Below are 12977 nucleotides of genomic sequence, written 5' to 3'. Positions count from 1 at the left end.
TGAAGGCAGTCCATTTCTATTTTCAAACATGATTGCACAGAAATAAATCCCATTGAACTCAAAAAGTATGCGAACGATCAAACCCATCCTCCCTTCTCCTCCCTCCTATCCCCTCCCTCTTGCCCCTTCCCTCCCCCGTCCTTTGCCCCTCCCTCCCCATCCCCTTCCAATACCCTCCTTCCCCTTCCCCCTTCCCTTCCTCCTCCCCATGGTCAGTTTTACCTATCTTAAGCATGATTGAATGGAAGTAAATACCACTAAACTCTATAAGCATGCAAATGATCAAAACTGCCCTCCCCCTTCCTTTGCCCCCCTCCAATACGCTCCTTCCTCCTCCCCTTCCTCCTCCCCCATGGTCAGTTTTTCCTATCCTAAGCATGATTGCATAGGAGTAAATCCCATTGAACTCAATAAGCATGCAAATGATCAGACCTGCTTTTCCCCTTCTTCCTCCTCCCCTGCCCATTCCAGCCCTCCCTCCCCCCGGTCAGTTTTACCTATCCCAAGCATGATTGCACGGGAGTAAATCACACTGAATTCAATAAACATGCAAATGATCAAACCTGTCCTTCTCCCCTCCCCATTCAGCCTGCTCCCATCCCAGTCCTCCGTTCTGCATTTCCTCCCCTCCCTCCTCCTCCTCCTCCTCCTCCCCATCCCCTGTGGTCAGTTTCCCCTATCCTAAGCATGATTGCAGGGGAGTAAATCCCACTGAACCCAATAAGCATGCAAATGATCAATCCATTCTCAGCAAACTTGCACAGGATCCCATTTCTTACCTCCCGGATTAAAAAGCAGGGAAATTCACTAATAGGCAAAAAAACCTTGCGGTTTAAGAATGTAGCTATAGCCCACAGATACTTCTATCAAACTTTAAAAAGCAGGGAAATTGGGCAGCTGTAGTGAATGCACCAGGGGAGCAGGAGACCTGGCCTCTCTGAGATATTGTACTGCCCTACAAATTGGTCAAAATGCAAACACAATTTGGGTTGGTCTTTCACAGTCCAATCCACTTGCTGTGTAGCTTGCAAGAATTTGGTAACACATGCCTCTGAGAATATGGTGAGTGGTGGCAACACCTGCAATCAGCCCAAATAATAGAAAGAAGATATGTGCTGTGCTGATCTCATTTTAGCAGGGAGGAAGCAACATTATGAAGACAGTTGATATAGTTCAGATGGTCACTTTAAATATGTCTGATTTACTTTGCAATTTTAGTGAAGTTTCCTATAGGAAATCATTTTCTTTTGTTTCTATTTCTGTGAACATGTGAAGTACAGCAACGCTGCAAAATGTACACTAAAAAAACTCCACACATAATTGTGGAATAATGGCACTGACTTCTGCTGAAGAGTCTCCAGTGGATCTCAGGAGAGTCTCAATTTGCACAAGATAAAACAATGGGAGGTGAAATATATTCTAGCAAAATTCTAGGTGTGCCCTATGTTTTTAACTGACCATGCCCACCTTGACTTAAAGTGGTTTAAACATAACAGGCTCAAAACATGCATCCTCTTTTTTCCAACAGCTAAGAGTCATTGCTGAAGTAGCAACATATTGTAATCAGTCTGATTTTACATCAAACTGCAGTTTCAGATTCAACTGTTAATGCACCTAAAATAGAAATAGAACATAGCCTTTTGTGTTGAAGGTTGTCTTCACCATCATATGACACTGACCAATAAAAAGGCTTTGAAATTAATAAAAATAAATTTGACACAGGTTTCTAGGATGAATAATGAGGGAAATAAAATGTTCTAGTTTAGATTCTCTGTAGAAACATTAGTAACACAGGAAAGCAAAGTAAGAACGGCAACAAACATACAAAAATATAATTCTCTATCTTTGGAGATGGCAGGTGTTACCACCACTCACCATATGCTCAGAGGCACGTTACCAAATTCTTGCAAGCTACACAGCAAGTGGATTGGACTGTGAAAGACCAACCCAAATTGTGTTTGCATTTTGACCAATTTGTAGGGCAGTCCAATATCTCAGAGAGGAGGTCAGGTCTCCTGCTCCCCTGGTGCATTCACTATAGCTGCCCAATTTCCCTGCTTTTTAAAGTTTGATAGAAATATCTGTGGGCTATAGGTGCATTCTTAAACCACAAGGTTTTTTGCCTATTAGTGAATATAGACTACACTTAGGTGAGAGCTCATCCTCTGATAGTCTAGTCCTCTGTATGGGCTCTTGCATATGGGCTCTGTATGGGTTCTTGTTGTTAAAAGCATCATTATTGAAACATGAGAAAGCTGAATTTAATGATATGTCTAATACATTATGAGGACGTCTTGATAAGGGTTGGCTCAAAAATTATGAAGGCAGGCCCAGCAAGCAGGTTGCTCTGCAAACCTGAACTTGCTGGCAGTGCCATCTTAATTATGCTGCCCCTGACATGCATGTGGGTGGCATGGCAGTATCCAACATATGCATATGGGTCTACTGATTTGTAGCTCACTTTAAAAAATCGACAGACACATATAGGATTGTCTTGTTCCTCATCTCTCAGAGATTGAAGGATATCTGAAATATAACCAGACCTAAGGTGGTATGTGTATCGCTCTAAACTCTCTCTTTTACTACAGAGGGTTAGAGAGGGAACAGAATTTTACAGAGAAGTGTGCACTACATATCAAGAATGGCAAGTGGTTATGTGGCTGTTCATTGTTGTGATGGGAGAGGAGAGGAGGCTCCCTGATTAGTAAGTGCTTGATATGGGGAAAGTAGTGATTAGTGCATATCCCATATTAAAAGCAGAGAGAAAAATATTTGAATTGTAGCCCATCTTTTTGCCCGCTATAGTGAAATGAAGGTACTGAAGCCAGTGATAACCAACTGCTTATACTGGAAACATCAGTACAAAACTACATTTTGCAAAGCACAAATGGTGGGGGGTGAAGAATAGCAGCATCTGTTTGGACTGAGTGTACTTACCTAGAGTAGCTGTTAATCTGCTGTGATCGTGTTACATTTATGTTATTAAGTTCTGGTACATTCAGACTGGTGGACTGATGTTTACTGTGACAGTAAGACTGATGTGCTTTGTTTGATATCACTCCGTTACTGCAACTACTTTCAAAACCTAAAATCAAGAAAGTGGAAACTGATTTTTAAAAAGTTTGCCTGTGTTGAATATTTCTAATTCCATACAGTATGCTTTTGCATGACATAATGCAAAGGGCAGGCTAACCTTGAAGCAATGTGGTTTCAGCCTTGGGGCACCTGAAAGGAAGATTTTTTCCTAGAGTCTCCCGTCCCCGCAACAGTGGTACAAACAAGTTATTCATTATTTGCAGGCAAACTGTGGGAGGGGGAGTGCAGAAAGAGAGGCCCCTCCTTTTGCCTACTAGACAACTATACTGAGCTCTGAACTTCTAAGAGAATTCTCCTTGATTGATCTTTATTTGCTTCTTAAACAAGATGAGAGCAGAGGCAACTGCCTACTAAGCAAGTGATTAGTAGAGGGAGCTGCACCAGCAAGGATTAGTAGAGGAAGTGGTCCCCTTGTTCCCAACTCACAGACAATGGGGACATGACCGTCCCCACTGCTAGTAATATATTAAGTATGTAGTTATTGCTATGGAAGGCAACATTTGCAGGACACCAGCCACAACACAAACCATTTCATATGCCAATCACAAAGCTATGAAGACTATGTAGTGAAACACATCTGTACAACACCTCCCTCTGCCACCTCAAACTCACCAGAACAGTGTGTGCTACTGCCTTTGCTTGTTGCTAGACTGTGAATATTCATTCCATGGCTGGGACTCATACTAGGACTACTAAATGATCGAGGACTAACAGGATAACTATCTTGAGATTTTGGACTGTGACCTCCTAGACATCGTACTTCACTGTCTGTACCATTGACCATTTCTATGAACTGCCGTACCCTAGGAAACATGAGAGAAGAGTTAGTTTATGAAGCTAAGATCATTTCAAAAATATAATTCCTCTCAGTATTATTAAAGATTTTCATGACTAGTTTGGCTGCTGATTAATACTAACAAAGATCAGAGGCACATATTGTTATTGCAGAATGAGAGCATTTTCTTCCTCTCCCACTTTCCACAGCTATATCAGTAATTACAATACTGCCACTTGGCAACTATCCAAAAATAATAGAAGTTTGGGGTGTGAAGGAAGGAGATTTGTGGTGGAGGAAAGGCCTTTTTTCAATTCCTAATTGCAGCTGCTTCCTTAAGTCCCATACATGTCAATGGCATAGTGAAATTCACCCAATATTGTAAGGGGTTTCTGAGACTATTATCTTAACTTCTAAGGGTTTTTAAAACAAAGAACAAAAGACAACATTCTTGAAAGTGCCAGAGATATCATTCAAACAAAAAACGTACTTCAAAAAACAAGTGAAAATGTTCTTGAAATGATGGGACATTACTCTGTAGGCGAGAGTAGTCTTGGAGTAGTTTTTTATTCTTCCTTTTAAAGAGGATTACGAGGCCAACAGTGGATACACACATACTTTAGTCTATTCGAAAAACTACTCCAGCATCGTAGGAGAAATGGGTGGATTGTATCAGTCACCTTCACTAACAGAAGCACTATTTCTTTTCTTTTTAACATGTTACATGATACCACGTTACTGTATTTTTTAAAAAATCTGGTCCAGGTGTTGGGGAAAGAGATCTTAAAAAGTAGTGGTTATTTCTGTGACACTGGTGGGCAACAGACATGCAGAAGCCAAGACCAGGATGTATGCAGCGTTATTAAAAGGTTCACCGACACTAGGTGTAAGATAATATCTTCACCTTCCAAAGTTTTTCTACAGAACTATCAGATCAAATCAAATTTTATTACAGTAAACAGACCATTGAATCAGAATTATAAATGCTCTTTCAAAAATAAGAGGATAACTTTGAGGAATAAAAGACTGTTTGAAGTTGTATTTTGCAATTCTCTGTATGAACATAACCACACAGATTCCTAGATAACCAACAGGGTAATTTGCTACTGTGGAAGCGTCAAAGTTTGCAAGATTGTCCAAATAAACTCCCTTAGATTTACTAACAGACATCTGCTGTGCTTTAAAACTTACTTCAAAGCAAATAAGAGATTAGGATTTCTTTCTAATAAACTTGGATACAATTGTTGTGTTGTTTCTATGGCTTCTCCCATTCTTCCTGCTAAAACCAGTTTCTGAATTCCTGTTTACAAAAAGAAAAACACAGTTTAACAACTGTATATTTTTAGGGCACAATGAAGACATATTTAAATACTTCTGAGTCCCTCTGATTTAAGCGAAATTGTTGAGCGTGTAAGTTCAGCAGTGAGCAACATCTGGCCTGCAAGCCTAATTATGCCAGGCAGGGGTCCCAGTTTGGGTCGAAAGGCCATTCCTTACAAACCATCCACACCTGATGACTTATGTAACGACAGATGTTGGGCAGGTATGGATATGGCTACAAAGGAACAATTAGGAGCTTAAAATGAGGTCTCGATTGTTTATTGGCCAATACATTGTTGTAAACAGTAAGAGAAGGTATTACAGATGGCCTCTCAACAGTTCAGTAGCCTTTGTTTGTTAAATTGGAAGTTATACATCCATCAGTATTTCAAAAATGCACTCATACTGAGGTTTTAATATGTGAATTCATTTAAATGTAAATCAGTTTAATTAAACACATTCTTTTATCAGGTAGTAGCCCTGCTAATTCTATTTAGATAAATATTTTTCTATGTACCATATTAGAACATCTGCAGTGGGAACAAACAAACCACATGACTGCTGATTATTTTGCAAATCTGAACAATGAGCAATAGAAGTCAAAGACAGAATTTCATAGGCCAGACAACAAGAATCATTTTTATATTTGAACATTTAAATCACAGTATTTTTCAGGCTTACTTTGTCTATTTTTAATGGAAGCTAATTCTTCTAGTACAGTCTGATCAGTAGATCTAGCAAAGGCCTCTGCTGTTGCACAGTACCCATGATGTACTAAGTAAGATGAAACCATCCTATAAAAAGAAGTGAACACAGGCAAGTAAAAATATAGCATGAAGGCAACTTTTCAAACAAAGAACTTGACAAAATCCTTAAGAAATAGTTTAGGTAAGTTTCCTTTATGTAATATGCTGGGATAATATTCTAATTTAATATTCACTTTTATCAATACAAATATCATTATCAACAGCTTCCATATAAAGTTACAATTTATCTGCATTTTATGTTCTCACATGAAAAATGTACGCTTAGGTACATTTCAAATACATAGAAACATTTATTTAGTTGCTTGTTACTAGGAGACTGAAGACACAAAACATGAGAGTGCCCAAGCTAACAATCCTGAGACCACTTCTTCTAAATGGCCCATTCAAGACAATGGAGCTTCTCTAGAAGAGTTAAATGATTTAACACTGCTGCCTGAATCAAATATTTAATTTAGAAATACAAAGCAACAATGTGCACAGGAAAATGCCCTGGAACTTAAGGCAGTTCTGGATGTTAACACAGAACAGGAGAGCAATTTGCACTTCCTTAGAAGGGCAAGCAAGCTGCTTTTGAGGTCACTGGCACATACTTGTACCTTTAAGGAGACATGGTTTTGGTTGTAAGGTAGTAATAGGCTAATAGACAATATATACATTTGGTGTTTATAGAAAAATAGAATGTGTAAGCCTATCCCTCCCTCATTCGAGCAGAAATAGGGTCTACATTGGGAAACAATGTCCACTGAACATGGAGGGAAAATAATTTATCAGTCAGTCCAATCATATGCACATGGCCAAGGTTTTCAGAATCCGTTCAAGAGAGAAAAATCAACAGTACTTTAAACATTCTTAATTTTGAGGTTTTTATTATTACTAATACAGTAAAAAAGAGGTACTGACAAGTGCTCTTGGTGTTTAACTGGCATGATCTAGTATGAATTGACAGTACAGAAGGGATCAGCAATTAGCCCTACATTACTAATACCCTAATTTCTTCTCCCGTCCCCCAGTATTTTAATTACATTATTATTTCTTTCTGAAGTATCAAAATGTAAAATATACAAAACTAAGTCAACACTTGATTGTAAATCAAAGCAACTACTGACAATTACCCCTAATTCTTGCACTCATGAACCAAAAATTATTGTACATGTCATGGTTCCATCATTATTTTCAGATATAGGAATGACTCAAGGTAGTCAAGTCTTTCAACCACTATACAGGGCAAGCAGGCCTAAAACCAGCAACTCTAACTTCCTGCATTAGCCATTCCAAATTTATACATATTGAAGGCAACTATCATAACACAGATTTTTTTAAAAAAATGTGATGCATAGGATGGTTATTACACTGCTGAAATTTGAGAGAAAAGGCTATTGCAGATACCAATGGGCATTGTTTTCATACCAAAGTACTTCTGTATCCTTTCACTACATGAGCAGAAACATGGCTTTACACAGAGATAATTTTACCAGATAAGTTAAGTCTCCATCAAACAGAAATGGCACATTTTAGTAGGCGTTGCAAACTTACTTCCATCAACAGAAATGTGTGCAACTACAGAAATACAGAATAGGATTTCTAAGCATGAAGATATCAATTTTAAATCTCTCAAATTTGAATAGGAAATTAAGGAAGAACTCATAATCTTCAAATGCTTACTTTTGGATCATCGTCTGCCATTCTCCTTCCCGATCTCCTATAGGAAATCGGTCAATCTGAGCTTGAATTTTGGTTCTCCATTCTCGCATATAGTCTTCAATATCAAACACAAATGGATGCTGTCCAAAATTTGCATCCACAACTTCTCCTGGTGTTTGAAGTCCAACTGTAGGATACAGGTTTGGCTGTAAGAGAGCATTGCAAGAGAGAATTGTCTCAAAATCCAAATGTATTTACTTCAAACTGGCATTCAAGCAAATTACTGAAGATAAAAAGCAACAAACGTCTGCAAGCTCTACTCGCAGAAAATAAAACCATATCATGGAATACAGGATTGCTCATCTTTTCTACAGTAGTACATTTCCTTCATTCAGTATTTCCACGTTTGTAGAGGTACTCCAGAGTAACCAAAGAATACCTGAACTGTTCAATATGCCCACATTAGCTCTAGAAAGTTCCAAAATGAAGCCATGCACAGGCACAGAACCTACATGTGCGACTCCAGAGACCACAAAGAACATATAAATATAAAAGTCCAAGGGTCAAGCCCTGGCACCTTCAGTTAAAGAGAGATTTGAGGCAGTAGGACCAGGGAAGATCTCCATTTATGAACTTGTAAAGTTGTTGCCAATCACAATAGAAAGTACCAGGCTTGATAGATTTAAGACATGAATCAGCATAAGGCAGCTTCAAATTTTTGTTCTAAATACCAGCCCTCCTCAAAGATTCTGAAGTTATTCTCATTGATGTCTGCCATGATATTGAACATTGCAAAGCTACCTTATACTGAGTCAGATCACTGATCCATCTATCTTTCATCTAGCTTTAGTCCATTAAGCGAATTTCTAGGACAGATGTCTGGCTTGCACAAACACACCAAATGCAAGGCAATCTTTTTAGCAGTTTCTTGTCAAATTAAAAATTGCATAAAAGCCTCCAACATAAAAAATTACAAACATTTGTCTTGACTGCAAATTTCTATTTTGCTCTTCTGGTTAGCATTTTAAAACAGAATGGAAATAAGTAAAATGAAAAATATATATTACACAAGCAGGGGAAAGTATATTTTACACAGGAACGTTACTGTTTTTTTAACATATTTATCTTACCGGCAAATCTGTGAAAGCGATACCTGTAATCAAGAGACATGAATTAAAAATTGTGCTGCCACAATCACATAGAAAAATGTATTTTAATAGTCAATACAATATCTTAGTGTTCTTATAATCTCAGCTGAACATTTTAGATCTTAATAAGCCAGAAAATATTAATAGTTAGGTATTTCCATTTACTAGAAATTGTTTAGGTACAGTGTTAAGAAGCAGGCAAACTATTGGGTGTACCAATGAAAATGCAACATAAAAAGACAATAAATTAAGGAAGAAGAGTTAACGATCTTGTATTGCCAAGCAATGAACTAACTCAGTTTTCAGCATCTGTTTGAGGTAGCTGGCAACAGTATGCTGTTCATTTGAGAATTTGTTCACTTTTAAATAACCAGACCTAATAGTCACCCTCCACAAATGGATGGGCTCTCCATAGAAGGCTTTTGATACAGAGGGGGACTCCACTGGCAGAAGTTACTTCTGCTAATTCCCCCTTCAGCTACCTCCCACATAGCTCCAGAAGCTCTTCTGACCCTCTGGAGCAGATTTTCAGAGGGAGCAAAGGGGTTCAGGGAGAAAGGGGAATCCCCTTTGGAAAGTTGCTTCCCAACCTTCTGCCAGTGTGTGTGAACCCTAGATCCAAACTGTTAACTGGAAAGCTATTTTCAGATTGCCAACAAGGTTTTACAATTTTCATTATTAATTTTGTTTTCTGCTTTGCTGATAAATACCAGAGCAAAATAGTACCAAAATTAATTTTGGTTTGGGGAACTACCAACCCAGCAGAACAAAAACAAAATTATGATCCACATTATTGGGATATAGAAAGCTATAGGGTAACTTGCTACGAAGCGTCACAGTACTTTTAAATTTAATTTTCCTCTAATTTTAAATTCAATTTTCCTCTAATTTTAAAGTAAGCAATTTTATATATTAGATTCCATAAAATTTGAAATCTTTTGAAATGTCAAAGAGCTAGTGATGACAAGAGATCTGACAAGAGTCTTCATCTCTGAAGAATAGTATTTGAACTTTTGAATTAATGTTTCCTATCAAGAATTAAGCTGTGACCAAATTTTTATAATCCTGAACATCTTAGATTCATAAAAAGCCCCATCACAATTTCATTAGATGCATCTATAGAAGTTCAATTATCAGTTATTCTTCTTCATACCCAAACTGTGTCCATTCTTTGTGTAGAAGCAGGTATTGTTGATAAGGTTTACACAACAGCCAATGACATCGCCAGTTGTAAATGTTGGCCCATACGGTTGTCCAGTTCCAGAGGAACAAAATGAGTGTCCATCATCTCCATGGTAACCATATGAATGTTTGTCCCAACCTAAAAACAAAATACATAACATTTAGCATTTTACCATGTCATTATGATGCATCTGAAAATAGACCCAACTGAATCAGAAAAGGTTAAACCATATGCATACACCTAAAATAAACCCAAGTCTAAACTGGAAATTTTGAAGTTGTGCAATAAACAGTTTTATCTCAATGTGGGAGAAGGCACTAGGAGAAGAGAACTGGAATGCTGGAGGGAAATTCAGATGTAATGCAATACTTATGTTCTTATCAAACGTAAACTGACTTTACTACTTTAAGAACATGAAAGATATTGTGTAAATAACCTGACACATAAAACTGTATTTTGGCATATTTATGGAACTTTAGAAAATAAATGCTGTGTTGTATTAAAATAAGAACTATAAATAAGTATTGGAGCAGCAAGCTGATATATCCAAATGGTAGGTTTTGGAAAACTACCATTCAGTTTCTAATATGCTATTCAATATCGATATGAAACCATTGGGAGCTGTCATCCAGGTATTTGGGACATGGTGCCATCAGTATGCTCATGACAGAGATCTCTGTCTCGATTCCATCATAATCAGGAGAGACTGTGAAGGTATTGGACTGGTGCCTGGACACACAGTGATGGGCTGGATGTGGGCCAATAAACTGAGGCTGACTCCTGATAAGACAGAGGTGTTATGAGTGGGTAGTTCCCATGTCCAGGAATTAGGAGTACAACCTGTACTTGGAGGAGTTGCAGGAACAAGTTCATAATCTGGGAGTACTCCTGGATTCCAGCTTGTCACTGGAGTCCCAGGTGGCTTCTGTGACTGGGAGTGCATATGCCTAACTCAGGCTGGTGGGCCTGCTATGGCAGTTCCTTGATTGGGATAGCTTGGCCTCAGTTGTCCATGCTCTGGTGAACTCTCACACCTAGACTCCTGGAATGAGCTCTATGTGGGGCTGTCCTTGAAGACAGTTTGGAAGCTGCAGCTAACGAAGAATGCAGCTACTTGGTTGGTAAGTGGGGAAGCACAATGGGACCATGGGTCACTGGTCCCTACAACACTGCAAAGGCTCCCCAAGGTCCAATTTAAGGTATTACTACTAGCATATAAAGCCATAACCAAAGTACCTTGGAACCAAAGTATCTAAAACAGCACCTTACCCAATACCAATCATATGGGGCTGTATGATCAGTAGGCAATGGCTTGTTGGTGGTGCTGCCACTGGGGGTTGTCTAGTTGGCAGTGACCCATTACAGAGCCTTCTTGGTGATGGCTTCCAGTTTGTGGAATGCCCTCCCTAGTGAGGTGTGCCAGTCTTCCTTCTTATTAACTTTTAGGAGAAATTTTAAAAGATGCCTGAGAGTAGGTGATTCCTTTTAGGCGTTTTTAACTGTTTTTAGCAGGTTGTTTTTAACTGTTTTTAGAAGTTTTAATTGTAAGGAAGAAGGCTGGGATATAAATTTAATATTATTATCATCATTCTTTTATATAGGCCATCAAACCAAGAACTAGCAAGAGAAAGCACAAAGGTGAGACCTCAAATCAGACAGCATATTTGTTGGGAGGCTGGGAGAGCAGATATGCTTCTGAGCCCAGGACAGCAACAGCAGGTGGTGCAGAGGGGGGGGGGGCAGACCAATGGAGTGTCCGTATACTGAATTAGGGGAAAGACTGTGCCTTCAAGCCATCACCAGCAATAGAAGGAGGGAAACCTTGAAAATGAAACTGCTTTCAGCACACTTGTTTATCCATCATTCCTTTCACAATTGTGTTCCATTGCGCAGAGCTGGATACAGGAATACCCCGCTATACGGACCTTCACTTTAAGGACACTCACGAGTACGGACATACTTACAGTAGCACCACTCCCCTGTTTACGTACGCTCACTTCGCAAGAATGGACACTTAACCTTTGCTTGTGGCCTTTCGGTGCATGGGGTGTGTGGACAAAGACGTGATGGCGCAACCGCAAATCAGCTGGGAGGCGCGATCGTGATCAGCTGAGAAGTGCAGCAGCGCAGCAGCAGAGGCGCCGCAGCGCAGCAGCAGAGGCGCCGCAGCGCAGCAGCAGAGGCGCCACAGCGCAGCAGCAGAGGCGCCACAGCGCAGCAGCAGAGGCGCCACAGCGCAGCAGCAGAGGCGCCACAGCGCAGCAGCAGAGGCGCCACAGCGCAGCAGCAGAGGCGCCACAGCGCAGCAGCAGAGGCTTTCGCGCGGGGCTTTGAGGCTCCGCATGAAGGAGAGGTGGCACAGTGGCGGCACAAGTGAAAAAAGGTAGTGCTTCACTTTAAATACATTTTCGGTTTACATACTCGCTCTGGACCCATTGCGTACGTTAATGTGGGGTATTCCTGTACTGCCTATTTGGTTCTGTGGGGCCAGGGAAAAATATGTCCAGAAAGTTATTTGGGAACTTGCAGGATGTTTTAGTTGCTGCATCCTTAATAAATCTATTGAGTTTTGCATGTGAACGAATGGTGATAAAAATTAAAGCCTAGTGTATCATGAAGAGATTAACTCTTCCATTTCAGTGCTCTTCCTCCCTTTCCCTTTCTGTTCCTCAATAAGGCTATCCAATGAATGTCTATTTAGAAGTCAGTCCCACTTGACTTCAATGGTACTTACTCCTAGATTAAGTGTGCGTATGGTTGTAGTTTAATCTTCCATGAGGAACGTGTTGCAGCAGCAGCAAACCAAGTAAATTTCCTGTACAGTTTGCTTAATACACATAATGCTGCAACCAGTCCCAGACAAAGCCAGACTGACACAGGGTGACACCCAATAGTCCCAGGCTGACAGTACGTCTTCTCCAATGCCACTATAAAACACCTCACTGTATCTAGGCTTGTCAGAGGTTTATAACTGCACACAAACATCAGTATTCTTTGTTCCTTTTTTAAAACAAAGGAATAAAACACAAGTTTTACAATTGCTTTCC

The 12977-nt window shown here is 39.6% G+C and overlaps 1 protein-coding gene across 1 annotated transcript in view; it reads right to left on the bottom strand.

The window, feature by feature from the left end:
- The window catches only part of RANBP9 (RAN binding protein 9), a 50970-nt gene that overhangs the window by 6537 nt on the left and 31456 nt on the right, over positions 1-12977 (bottom strand). Inside the window, exons 4-10 of the mRNA XM_061592759.1 lie at positions 9901-10068; positions 8730-8752; positions 7621-7805; positions 5873-5985; positions 5063-5171; positions 3709-3899; positions 2938-3085 (exon numbers count right to left, since the gene is read on the bottom strand). Coding sequence (XP_061448743.1) covers positions 2938-3085; positions 3709-3899; positions 5063-5171; positions 5873-5985; positions 7621-7805; positions 8730-8752; positions 9901-10068 — 937 coding nt within the window. The remainder of the gene's footprint in view (positions 1-2937; positions 3086-3708; positions 3900-5062; positions 5172-5872; positions 5986-7620; positions 7806-8729; positions 8753-9900; positions 10069-12977) is intronic.

The sequence above is a fragment of the Rhineura floridana genome, chromosome 1, assembly GCF_030035675.1.
Source record: "Rhineura floridana isolate rRhiFlo1 chromosome 1, rRhiFlo1.hap2, whole genome shotgun sequence".
In the NCBI taxonomy this organism is placed as follows: Eukaryota; Metazoa; Chordata; class Lepidosauria; order Squamata; family Rhineuridae; genus Rhineura; species Rhineura floridana.
Note: the sequence above shows the minus strand (reverse complement) of the source record. Positions and strands in the feature narration are given on the sequence as shown.